At 41.9% G+C, this 13,524-nt stretch overlaps 1 protein-coding gene across 4 annotated transcripts in view; it reads left to right on the top strand.

Annotated features, from left to right (window-relative positions):
* The window catches only part of GRIA4 (glutamate ionotropic receptor AMPA type subunit 4), an 892,311-nt gene that overhangs the window by 846,267 nt on the left and 32,520 nt on the right, over positions 1–13,524 (top strand). For all 4 annotated transcript variants that reach the window (XM_069202350.1, XM_069202351.1, XM_069202354.1 and 1 more), the window contains exon 13: positions 3,694–3,941. In XM_069202350.1, coding sequence (XP_069058451.1) covers positions 3,694–3,941 — 248 coding nt within the window. The remainder of the gene's footprint in view (positions 1–3,693; positions 3,942–13,524) is intronic.

Genomic DNA, 13,524 nt, shown 5'->3' with positions numbered 1-13,524 from the left:
TTAAAAAAAATGTAAACCAATACTCTATTACCATACCTAACTAGGCTCCCCCAGTGCCCGTGTCCAGGGACTGTACCCAATTCTAATGAGTTTTTAACCCCTCTGACGTACCCAGTCTTTGGCTGTGCTAACAAGGGTTGGCCAACGGACGTGGTGTAATTCCATTCAGCAGTTTTTCTTGTATTGCTGTTCAATTTCATCAAAAGTCACTAAAGCCACTGCATAAGCGTAGGAAAAGCATTTTTTGTTTCTTTAACAACTTTGAGGTTGCTGGATGAATCTGCACAAAGCTTTCCTAAAAAAGAAGTTCAGTCACTTTGGCCTCTTCATGGTAAGTTTCACAGTGATCCATGAAGCGGGACCAAGAAAAAGGAAGTGTCTCAAAGGTGTGATTTCCCTTGTTAATTCTCATTGGAAATCAGTCTCTAGAATACAGAAAAAACTACTGAACGGATTTACACCAAAATTGGCAAAAAGGTAGCACTTTACACATAAAGTGTGGTTTTTGCAATGTGTTGTAAATCCTTTCTACTGTTTTCAATATATTCACTTTCAAAAAGTGCTCTGGGTGTGCATGGCCAGGTTAACATGACAAGGTATTTGTTTTCCAGATATGCTCTGATTGGCCCATTCAGGATAGATGAGTGCATTCCTAATTGGCTGGCCACAATATGGAGAGTATGTTGTGGCAGCCATTACAGGACTTGTGGACTTGCTCCAATTGTCCTGAAAAAAAAGAACAGCTACATGAGAGGGAACTATGGATATCCTCAGCCCCGCAGTCATGTGGGGTCAAGATTAAAATTGTATATATTTTGGGTCGCAGTACCAGTGACAGGTGCTGCAGCACCCAGCAGAGCACCAATGCTGTGCATGGGATGGGGATTGGGTGCTGACAGGGGGTTGGGTGACGGGCTTGGCCTCTGCCCAGGTCCTGGGTTGTTGGACCCCATGGGGGTTTTGGAGCAGGGCCTGGCCAGGAATTGGCACAAGCATTGGGTTAGCCAGATCCTGCAGGCAACTCACCAATGGGCATGGCTGAAGGTCATGCGTAGCTGGAAGGTTGGCTGCACGTTTTCTGAGGGAGATAGGTGTATGCTCAGCTTTAAATATGATTGAAAACAGAAAATCATTGGGAAAAAAACAAATGTAAGGTGATAGGTATGATGATAGGACCTTAGCATTTGGCAAAACAACTGAAATTCAAAGACACAACTAAGTAATAGGTGTTAAAATGAGATATGTACTAAAGCTTAAAAACTGAAAAACACTGAAATGCACCAGTTATAGTTTAGTGAAATAACTGTAACTCATTGCCCATCATGCTCTGCATATGAGCTCACATTTTACATCACTCATGGTATGTTAAAAGACATCACTGAAGACACCTCAAAATACATCATCCTTGATAGTGCTGTTCCCATTACACAATAAGCACTTACATCATTTTAGAAAATAAAGTTGTTAGTAAGGGACCTGTGGTTATAAACTGCATAGAATTACGGTGTTTACATGTGCGAATGCATAGAATCGAGATAGGGTATGCCATGCTGGCAAGTGAGGAATGCCCAAACTTCTGTTGACAATAGATTATCCATCACAGTATGGGTACTTGCCTATGTTAACTGCTTGTAATCCATTGCCAATAAACACATTCTATGTAACACAGACTTTTATAAGGTGCAGATGTTTCTTTGCAGAACTTCACTGAATATTTTGAGACATTGCAGATTGGTCAATAATGTAGAATGTAGCAGTGACCCACTTAGGGGTGGTTTTACTCACACTAGGGTTCGAAGCCTGGCTGTGAGGTTGTATGCCGTTGTGCTCATGTCAGGAATGTGTGTAGTGTATTTTGCCAAACTACAGAGTATTATTCAAAGGGCTTAGCAAAATATGTCTTATCAGTGGCAAATGCAAACCTGTCAATCTCATAATTTAAAATTGACGGGTCATGTGAATTCTTTTATAGGATGATCCTTTTAAGGTGAATACAATACAAACCTTTTTTGAAGGGTGTTAATGGTTTAAAAAGGAAATGACCCCATAAAAGTTTATGGAGGCATTTCGTTTGTTAGATGGGTGAATACCAGTAAAAAGAGGGTAACATCCACAAAATATGTGTGACGACATATATGCTATGTCTAGGGGTGTGCGGGAAGCTCCACTCTGCTGGTGGAGCTAATGGACTTTTTGTATCTCTACGATCTGCTTGGAGCGCGGAATTAGTCCAAAATCTCCGCTAGCCCTGCCAGTGGACCGGGGTTCACCCGGTGCGCACTGCAGCCCAGTTATGGGCTGCACAGCGCAAGCGCAGACAGTCTGCGTTCGCGCTGTGTAGCCCATAACTGGACTGCAGTGCTCACTGGAGCAGAGGGCCCAGAGGGAGGCAGCCGTTGCAGAGTCTGGACTCGTTGATGAGGAGAGGAGGACCCCCTGGAAGACCCAGGTAAGGCCTCGTCTCTTCTCTCTTTTTCATTGTTTGTGCACACTAGTGCACAAACAAGGACTGAAACTGCAGCTTTCGCTGCCTCTGGCACTGGCCTACATTCAGGGCAGGGCCGTAGGCAGTGAAAGCTGTTGTTTGAGGCCTCTTGTACACTGGCTTGTCTGGTGTGCACTGCACACGGGGCAGGCCGGTCGGTGCACAACAGGCATGGCAGCTTTCGCTTGCTATGGCCCTGGCCTGAATTCAGGCCAGGGCCATAGGCAGCAAAAGAAAGCTGCCATTTCAGGCCTCTTGTGCACCGGGCCCTGGGACACGTATTCAAAGCCATTTATTTTTATTTTACAATACTATCTAAATACTACTGAGAGAACAAGATGTTTTACTAGAAGAGAAACAATAAGCAATTAAAAGAGTACAGTTCTTTAAGGTTTGAAGAAACTGAAAACTTTAAGTAACCAGGATCCCAATGCTTCCTTGAAAATGTATTGTACAACTTTAAAACAAATACATAATACATATAGCTAAGTATGGTAAGTAAAACTCAGTTGTGTAGCAAAATGTCTGTAAGTGTTTCTCCTCATAAGTATTGCAGATAATGCATAGAATGTCCCGGAGTGGTCTGTCACGTACTTTGGGAGGGGTGCAGTAGTGGTTGTGTAAGTGTTTTGTGCTCCAGCTGAAGACTAGAGTATTTCCTCATGCTACGAAATAAAGCTCTGTGCTCTTAAATGCACCTGGATCGTTTATGTTCTGATATACTTTCTTCATGTTGAAATTGATAAGATGATTATTTCGGAATAAAAGTTATTGTATACAAACAGAGGAAGGGGCAAAAACAAACAGAACTGTGTAGACAGTAACTGGCGAAGGTTAATTATTATTAAATACAAATAAAAATATGTGTATAGAGAAGCGAAAGAGGAAGAGAAAATAAAAGGCATTTATGGGGTGTTTACAGCAGAGCGCCACTAAAATTATGAAGGAACAGGGGTTTTCATTGCAATGATATTGCAATTAAATAATAAAATTGGATTGCAATTATATCATTATTGGCGTGAAAAAAAAAAACAGCTATAAAATACTAAGTGCCATAATATTCATCTCCGGAGATTAATTCCGAAGTAAATAATAGCTCCAAAATAATCCTACAGAAATAAGGGAATTAAGAGAGTATGTACTATGTCCATCACCTATAGGTGTGTTTGAAACTGTTTTTTAAAATGTATTTTTCACTTTTTTTCTAGAGATCGAAAATAGCAGTGTATGAAAAGATGTGGACATATATGAAATCAGCCGAGCCATCAGTGTTCACAAAGACCACTGCCGAAGGAGTAGCCCGCGTCCGTAAATCCAAGGGGAAGTTTGCCTTCCTTCTGGAGTCCACCATGAATGAGTACATCGAGCAGAGAAAGCCATGCGACACGATGAAAGTGGGAGGAAACCTCGACTCCAAAGGCTACGGGGTCGCAACACCTAAGCATTCGTCATTAAGGTGGGTGGAATAGTATAACAATATGAAATGTGTTGTTATAGTATTCCACCTTCCCTGATGTCCCTAATATAGTTCTTTTTGTGTTGTGTTTGAACATGGTATGTTTCATTTCCTTTTCTTCCATTTCATTCTCACGATCATTGAGCAGGTAACACTGAGGAAGGCAGAGTGAGCATGGCTAGGTTAGTTTCTGTTCAAGGCCATATAAATAACAATCCAGCTGAATTTTTGCAGCGTTAATTTTTTTTTTTAAAAGCAGACCAAATGCAAACAATTTCTAGGGTTGTAACTTCCCAGGCTTTTGTAATTAGTTTGGTAAACTACATATTTTCTAGCGAAGGTCCTTTGTATGCTGTTTCACGGTAAGGCTTGGCTGTTGTCTCTAATCAAAAAAAGGAACTTTTGAAACAATTCTGAATGAAGAAAGCTGAATAAGGGCCTGTGGCACAGTTATCGTACGTGGTAGGTCTGTTTCTCTGCATACCTGCCAACAATCCCCATTCATGGGGGTGACTGACAATTTTTGGAGCCAAAAATGGCTTTATTTTGGCTGACTCCCGTCTGAAATTTCATCTGCCTCTATAGAATTCAGTGGCAGAAATACATTCTCCAGATTATTATTTTTTTAATCTCTCACTTTCCTCCTCTAAAATTTTGACATGGATGCCTCTGTTTGCAGGGGATCAGGACATTTTCAGTCCCACCTTCTTTGCTGCTGATACCAATTGCAAAATGTCCCTGATAATCCTCCCAGGGACAGGTCAGAAGTCTTTGAACTTCTGCACTGGAAGGTGCCACCTGAACATTTTTCAAAGTTGCCACTTGCAGCAGCAGGTTGCATGCAAAGGATTTGCATTTTTGTCTACTTTTACCACCTTAATTTGTAACATGCAACATTTGACCCTAGATTTCAGAATGATTCATTGCGTGCAGAGGGGAAAATTACAAGGCAATCTGTCTCCTTAGTTATCTTTTAAACCCCTGCAGTACTATGTACCTCCATAAGCATTAGCTCGCCAAAATGCCAGGAACAGCAGAAGTAACATCCAGCCGCTATTGACCACAAAATGTGACAAGGAAGGAATAGAAGACTATAGCCCTGTTTACTTTCTGTTTCTGCTGCTTCCCTTTTGAATGTTGATATTTGAGGTTGCAAGAACAGTCTCTGGGTTACAAAGCTGACAAAGCCGACCACCAGACTTGCGGTGAGGATACTGCTGCGGAGCTGGCAGTCTCCCCACCAGACCCATTACAAGGTTTCCACCGGGCTGACTAGTGGAAGCAAAGGTTTCCGCTGCTCAGCCCAATGGAAACTGTTCGGCAGCATTGGTCTCGGCTCCACATGGAGCCGAGGCCAATGCCATCGCACAAGGTAGGCCCCCAGCACCATCGGAATGCGCACTGTCTGCAAAGCAGACACTGCACAATCCGGTGGTGCTGAGCAGGGAAGCCCCAAGCATTGGTTTCTGCCAGCCTTTTCATGGCGGAAAGCTGAGTTGTAATCAGCCAGGCATCACTGAGTTCGGCACAGCCCTGGCAGAGTACAACTCTGTCAGCCATCAACCCGTCGGGCACCATGTTTCTGGCGGGGACAGGCGGTCCCCTGGCGGGTCCGCCCGCCAGGTTTGTAATATGGCATTTGAACCACCACAGTTGTGGTGATCCGACCGTCACTAGGAGGCTGGTGGTCCTTGGACCACCAGCTTTGTAATGAGGCCCTAAGTCTGGTCTAGCAACAGGTACATCTAGCTAACTGTAGCTTATGCCAATGGTTACACTCCTTGCAAGGGCCCATTCATTGCCAGCTAAGCTGGGTTTAGTCCTTCAAACATCACTTGCCATTGCCATGATAATTAACATAGATGAACAACCAGTCAGATGTTCTAGTCTTTGTGTTGAGAAATTTAGGCATTTTGAATTCCCTAAAATAAAGAGCTTTATATCACATCAAAGAATATATTTACAGAAAAAATGGAACAGAGAAAGATTAATTCAGAGGGATACATCTATAGAGAATTCACTAAGAACGAGGCTGAATAGCAGCTTTTATTATACATAAAGACTCCTAAGATTAAACAGTGACTACAAAGTGTAATATAATGACTAAATTCTAACTAAAAGGTGATCCACTCCCCACTTCCTAATCCTGAACATAACTCTAAATTCAACTCTTAAGACACACTATTGCTCTTACCCGTTCCTCTAAACCTTATTTGAACCCTAAATCTTACCATAAAAATAACTCTCACCTTTTTCTTTATGCCACTATCTGCCCTTTGTAGCATCATTAACTCTATTATATAATTGTTTTAATTACTTTTTAATGGGTTTTATTTGTCAGAAAAGCAAACAAATTATTTTATTTGTAAATACTTTCCTTTGTAGTGGTTTCTCTATACATATCTTACAAGTATATGCAACATATGAAAACCCAAGTTGTTTTGCTGGCATGGAAATCCAATATTTGTAATTACATTGTAACTAAGATTGAGGTCCTGAAACAGTTTGGTGATTCACAAACAAAGTCATTTATTTCGGCTGTATTTTGGAGAAAAACATCAACAGAATACAGAATCTTAAAATTAATGGATTAAATAATGCAGGCCTTAGATTATTAAAATCATCTCTTTGTTGCGAACATTTCATTATAAGGATACAGGATGGTATTTCAGCCCTGAAACCCCCTGTTTTGCTATCAAGAATTGTATTTATAAACAATCTATAATTTGAAGGCACTTTCGATGCAAAGCTTTCTAACAGAGACGCAGTGGGGTCAAGCAATTGACAAACAATTGTACAATGACTAATCACAGCTCAAAATTTATTCTTCTCATCCAAAATTTCTTAAATATGAAAGCAAAGCCCCAAGCTCCTACCAACCTTTATTTTATCCAACACCCAGCAGTGGTGAGGTCAAAGAACCAGTTTAGTGGTTGCATTTGGTTGCTTTTGAGTGGAGTGGAGGGGGTGGGTGGAGATGGTACTCAGAGCAGAGGGCAAAGTATTGAAAAGAAGCCATTCAAATTTTCATTATGTGACCACCCAGCCATATCATCACTGGTGCTCATTTGGCCTGAAACTGTTTTAGGCAATGATGTCTTCTGTCCAGAGGAATTATCATACCATAATGCTCTTCTGTGAGGCTATGCGTCCAAGCTAAAGGTGAATGGACACACCCTTGGGTATTATGTGGTGATAATACCATGCACCGTGGATATTATTGCTGCCTTTCACTGGTGTGTACATTTTATTTGATATATTGTAATATGAAGAACTAACTTTTATTTCCACAGAGAACTTTTAGATGAAGAACTGTTCTTGCCACTTTGAACTTTTAAAACCTTTTTTCTATAACATGCTTCTGAAAATGGAACAACTTCCAAACGTTAACTATCTTCAAAATGTCTGTTACAAACACATTGTTTTCATTAGATGAGCAGAAGAATTAGAGTGCATAACAACAATATTGTTAAGTCCACAATTTTTATGTATTGGCACCTAGTAATGTACAGAGGCAGCACTCTTGTAAAAAATGCTGCTAGTCTGACAGTTATTGATCCCATAACTGAGCCCAGGTTACTTAGAACAAAAGCTCTGTAAATATTACTCCTTACATAGAAAACTATTAGATTCCCACATTTGTTATATCCAAGGCAGGCCCTTTACCATGCTTTTACTAAGAATGTATCTGGAGCACTTGCCACAGGGCCTAGCAGCAGCAAATCAGGAAGGGGGTAAAATCTGACTTTGTCTAACACCAACTCTGGCCATCTCAGTTTCAATGTGAAAATTATACTGTTGCCTTCAACTCACCGTAAACGGTTCAAATAGCCAGAAAATTTGTTATATTTGTTTTAGATATTTGATATAGTAGATTGTGTCTCATGTGAGGTGCTCTAACAGTGTGTCTGTGTGTTTTATAACATACCATGGGGATAAGGCCAGTCCTCACACTGTTGGTTAACCCAAATAACACCAGACAAACACCATCTCTGCAAGGACAATCACGCTATGGGAACTTGTTCCCGTAATGTGTTTAGGCACTTTAAAGCAAGTGCATCAAAAAATTAAAAGCATAGTTATATTTGCTTTGATTTCAAGTATCAAGACAGCCGCAGAGTTAGAAGAGTAAATGCACACTCCTTTAGGAACAATTGCTAGTCCTTGTAAATATAGGTATGACACAGTGTGGGCATGTGTGCATGAAAAGTGGTGTGGTAAAAGTGGCAGTAGAACAGCAACCATTATTACTAACACAAGAGTACCAGTGATGCTGGGTTCCGGTACTAGGAGCCCAGAAGTTGATCCATTTCAAACTCCAGTGGGGAATAACATGCATAATTTATTGACACTACACCATTTTCTTTATGTAATTCATTATTCATTTCCATTTACAAGGGACAAATCCTCCAGGTTTTGCCTGGAGGATTTGTCCCTGGTTAAAGATGCGGTATTACCACATTTAGGAATATTGATATTGAACCCATTTATGATTCCTGTTACTGACCCCATCAACAATTATAGACCACTCTTAATGAGGGTCCCTAATGTGATGTGGGTATGTCAAAACATGTAACTGCGACAGTAATAACACACTGTAAAGTGGCTAGTTATATTACTCATATTTGAATTACATTGTACAGTTTCATGCTCTGAAATTAGTTGCATACAATGACATGATTTTGCTAACGGCGTTAACTTAGGGTTTAAAGACTCTTTAAGTTCCAAAATTAGGATCATATTCAAAGGACCATGGCCCATATTTATACTTTTTGACGCAAAACTGCGCTAACGCAGTTTTGCGTCAAAATAATTAGCGCCGGCTAACGCCATTCTGAAGCGCCATACGGGCGCCGTATTTATCGAATGACGTTAGCCGGCGTTAGCCGCCGGCGCCGTCTGGTGTGCGTTAAAAAAAACGACGTACACCAGGCAGCGCGGGCGTAGGGGGATATGGGGCTTGGGCGTCAAGAAATGGGGCAAGTCAGGTTGAGGCAATTTTTTCGCCTCAACCCGATTTGCGCCATTTTTTTTCACCCCCAACCCCCATAGAAATGACTCCTGTCTTAGCAAAGACAGGAGTCATGCCCCCTTGCCCAATGGCCATGCCCAGGGGACTTCTGTCCCCTGGGCATGGTCATTGGGCATAGTGGCATGTAGGGGGGCACAAATCAGGCCCCCCTATGCCACAAAAAAAAAAAAAAAAAAAACACTTACCTGAACTTTCCTTAATGTCCCTGGGATGGGTCCCTCCAGCCTTGGGTGTCCTCCTGGGGTGGGCAAGGGTGACAGGGGGTGTCCCTGGGGGCATGGGAGGGAACCTCTGGGCTCCTTCAGAGCCCACAGGTCCCTTAACGCCTGCCTTTTGCAGGCGCAAAAAAACGGTGCAAAAGCGGCCGTACGTCATTTTTTTGACCCGCCCACTCCCGGGTGTGAATTTTGCGACGCACATGCCTCAGAGTCGATTTTTTGGACGGGAACGCCTACCTTGCATATAATTAACGCAAAGTAGGTGTCCACGCTAAAAAATGACGCTAACTCCATGGACTTTGGCGCTAGATGCGTCTAACGCCAAAGTATAAATATGGAGTTAGTTTTGCGTCGGAATTGCGTCAAAAAAAACGACGCAATTCCGGCGCAAACGGAGTATAAATATGCCCCCATATCTTTTTTCTCTGTTGAAATATCTATCAACCACAGTTGAATTTGATAGCCATGTTGACCCCCGAACACAACTGAAAGTACATAGGGCCAGATTTACTAAAAACTAGCGCAGCCCGGGGCTGCACCAAAATTTGCAGCACCAGGCTGCATCACTTTCAAAATGCAGGGATGTGCTGTATTTACTAAAATACTGCACACCATGTGTTTCCCCCTGTGCAGGCACTACATTTAGTTGCCAGCGCCAATGCAGGCATCCTTGCACCATAGTGCAAGGGTGTCTGCATTGAGGAGATTGATTGTTTATGTGCAAGAAGGTGTCCCTTCCTGCACATAATCTACAATGGCAATTTGCACTTCTATGTGTGCTGCAAAATGCAGCACACGTAGACGTACCAAATCGTCATTTTTAAATGATTGTTTATGTGCAGGAAGGTGTCAATTCCTCCACATAAACAATCATTCATGGCCTTTTGCTCTTTCTATGTGTGCTGCAGAATGCAGCACACAAGGAAAAAGCAAAAACAAGGAGGAATAAAGTATTCCTCCTCATAGTGCCATGCTAACACCACCCCTGGGGTATCGTTAGTTTTTGGTGCTCCCACAGATTTTAGACTTGTAGATCTGGAGCAGCCTTAAAGCAATGGGTAGTGTTGTGGAACGCCACAGCAACACCCATTGCAGTGTTGTGGAACGCCACAGCAACACCCATTGCACGCCCCTCTGACGCAGAAAACTGTGTTGGAGGGGCCCATATTTACAAGGTTGCATACTGTGACACTGCTAATGAGTACTACTGTGCGTGTGCTCTGGCTCTAAGATTGATATTGAGATTAACAAAGTTGGTTTCACTCATTTGGAATATTTGTCTTTATTGTAAGGTCATATAGGATAACACAAAAGTGCACCAATGGCAGGGAAGTAAAATGTTATATATGGGTCGCAGATACATGCCAAATATATATTGCTGGAGAAGTACATCTGTATCTAGCTGGAATGCCGTATAGAAGCATTGCAGTAACACATAGCAAGGGAAAGTGCATTTGGTGTAGGAAATCCTATTCTTATTTATTAATAGGTCATACCTAAAGTATGCCTTGCAACTCCACAAGGCAGATTGCATAATATATCAAAAACTATCACACTACACACTTAAAATGTGTGCCCTCACAGTTACCAAATGACAAAATCTGGTTCACTGTGTTGGTTCAGCTACTTTTTCCAAAGGACAGGCCTAGGTGTGATTATAACAGTTTATTTTGTGTTATTGTCTGGGAAGATGCTAGCCACTTCTTTTAAGATACCTTCCTCAGAGCAATGCATTTATATACCATTCACTTCATTCATCATCTTCTTAATGCTGATTAGTATAGAGAAGGAGTGATATGGAGTTCATAGTGTTCACATCTTATATGAGTATTCTCCCCACATTGTGTATAAATGCAGGTGCCTGGTACAATCTTCTTATTTAAAATATAAGGAATCTCTTTTAGGGCCAGATTTACAAGGCCCTTGCGCCTCCTTGCGTCATACTAGTGTAATTTTTTTATATTAATGTGGCATTAAGGAGGCCAATTCCCTGCACCATATTGACAGTGTGGTGCACTTTGCAACTCCTTGCGCCACATTATACCTTTGCCAGGTATAATGTGTGCAAGGGGGCCTTCCAACAAAGAGAGGCCGCAAAAAATGGCACAGTGAAATCTACCAGATTTCACTGCAACATTTTTTCTGGCATTTTAACACCTGCTCTGGGGGGCATTAAAGTGATGGGCCAATAGTAACCTATGGGCCTCCCTAGTGCTTTGCTGCACTATCACCATAATTTATGGCGCTAATCCAGCAAAGCACTACAATAGTGTCATACATTATGATGCTATTGTGGAAACGAGCGCCATAGTGCGCAGTATTGTAAATACGGTGCAACCATGGTGTTGTTAGATGTGTCAGGGGTGGCACAAGAAAAGTGGCGCATCAGGACCAATGCAGCACTTTCTTGTAGATCTGGCCCTTAGAGTTTTCATTGATAGGCACAAATCTGGTGTCATTCAGGCCACCAAATGAAATTTAGGAGATCAAATTATTTATTGAAATCAGACCTCCTCTATGAAATCTTGTTTCTTGTATGGTAAAGAAACATTCTAGTTATTAGATAGCAGAGAACTCCCAACTTAATTAAGAAGACAATGAAAACATTGTCAACAAGAGTCACAATCAAATCAGCATGCCAAACACTGTGCTTCACAACAAGCACACTTTAGATTTTTGACAGGGCTCTGGAATGGGCAAGAAAGTGCATAGACATGTCCAAGGGTCTAATTTAGATTTTGGTAGAGTAGGGTCTTTATCATAAAATGATGGATACCTCTACTCTGTCAAATTTGTGTTTCCCCCAATTAATATAGTGTTGAGGGAAACGCTTGATAGCCTTTAGGTGCTGCCTCCTCTAGCTCCTAAGCCAGAACTCCTTGAGCGTCCACAACAGAGCTGCCAGTTCATAGTGATGGTCACCCCTCCATACTTAGGGGCATATTTACACGGACTGATGCATCGCTGCGCTAAGGAAGCGATGTGCCAAAATAACTTGTGCTGTGGTAAGACAGTTTACGACACCATGGATGCATCGTATTTACAATATGGTGCACCATGGCGTAAGGTCACAAGGGTGCATCAGAAATTCTGAGGCTTCTTTAGGAAATGATGCTGCAATGCATCAGCCCCAAAAGTGGTGCATTGCTGAAGTTGGGCTTATGACAAGTGAAAACTTCAGCAATGCGTCAAAATACATGGGCTGTGCTTCGGTCCTGACTAACACAAGTAGCCTAATGTGTTGGGACAAATGTAATAGAGTGTGAAATAGTGAAAACTCACCTTGGACTCTATTACATTGATCCTGTATGTAATGCATACAAGTATGAAATGTGGCTATGTGTCACATTACAGTGGGCATAGTCTACTGATATGTACAAAGATACCTAAGTATGGGTGACATACTGAGTGACACTTTAATGTGAGTGGATATAAGTATATGTTGTAATGTAAAGTGGTAACTCATGTGTTGCTTACTTTATGTGTGTATTTTCCTGTTGTAGTTTGTTGTACACTTGGCTGGACTTGGGGATCCCCTCCTATAAGGACTTGTGGCAAATTCTGGCCTGTCCATCACATGGAGTACACAGCGTAACACAGCATTGCTGCAGTGGATGATAATATATCAGGTGCCATGGTCCGAGGTTGGTCACAAATGATTGTTACCTGTGTAGGCCTACTACTAATCGAAGGGACATCATTTAATTAGTTATAACAGTGTGTTAAGTGACTTCAGCTGGTCAGATTTCTATTACACAGCCACTGCGTCATTTCCCATGCCTGGGTTACAGAGGCATAGGAGTTTTGATGCATTCCAGGTTTAGTGCAACACATCTAAAAGATGCATCACACATTGCCAAACTCGTAAATATCACAGCCTCAGTTGTGAGTGAGAATGTATGTAGGAATGCCTACCCTGCATACATTATAAACTGCGTGCCGCAGCCGGTTCTAGAGTATGTACTTCTCAACGCAGGCCTACAAAAACTGATGCATTGGGCCTAATGTGCCACTCTTTAAATATGGAGCAAGGAATGCGCTGCTGGAGCATCAAAAATAATAGCCCAATGGCAGAGCAAGCCCCTTTTAAATGTGCCCCTCAGGATTGGATGATCACCCCTGATTTTCACAACCTGGGTTGAACATACAGGGCTGCATCATCAGATGCATTGAAGGCACAAAGAAATCCACCAGGTAGGTGGATATTTCTAAATATGTTGGGTGGTCCTCCAAAGGAGTAGAGGCTAAGGCTTTTCTGGCCTGGTGAGTTGTTTACTACTCACCCAATTAGTGTCTGAGACAAGAAACTTATTTGAGTGGCTACAACATAGAA

The sequence above is a fragment of the Pleurodeles waltl genome, chromosome 8 (genome assembly GCF_031143425.1).
Source record: "Pleurodeles waltl isolate 20211129_DDA chromosome 8, aPleWal1.hap1.20221129, whole genome shotgun sequence".
Classification (NCBI taxonomy): domain Eukaryota; kingdom Metazoa; phylum Chordata; class Amphibia; order Caudata; family Salamandridae; genus Pleurodeles; species Pleurodeles waltl.
The sequence above is the reverse complement of the archived record's forward strand: the minus strand, read 5'-3'. Positions and strand labels throughout refer to the sequence as shown.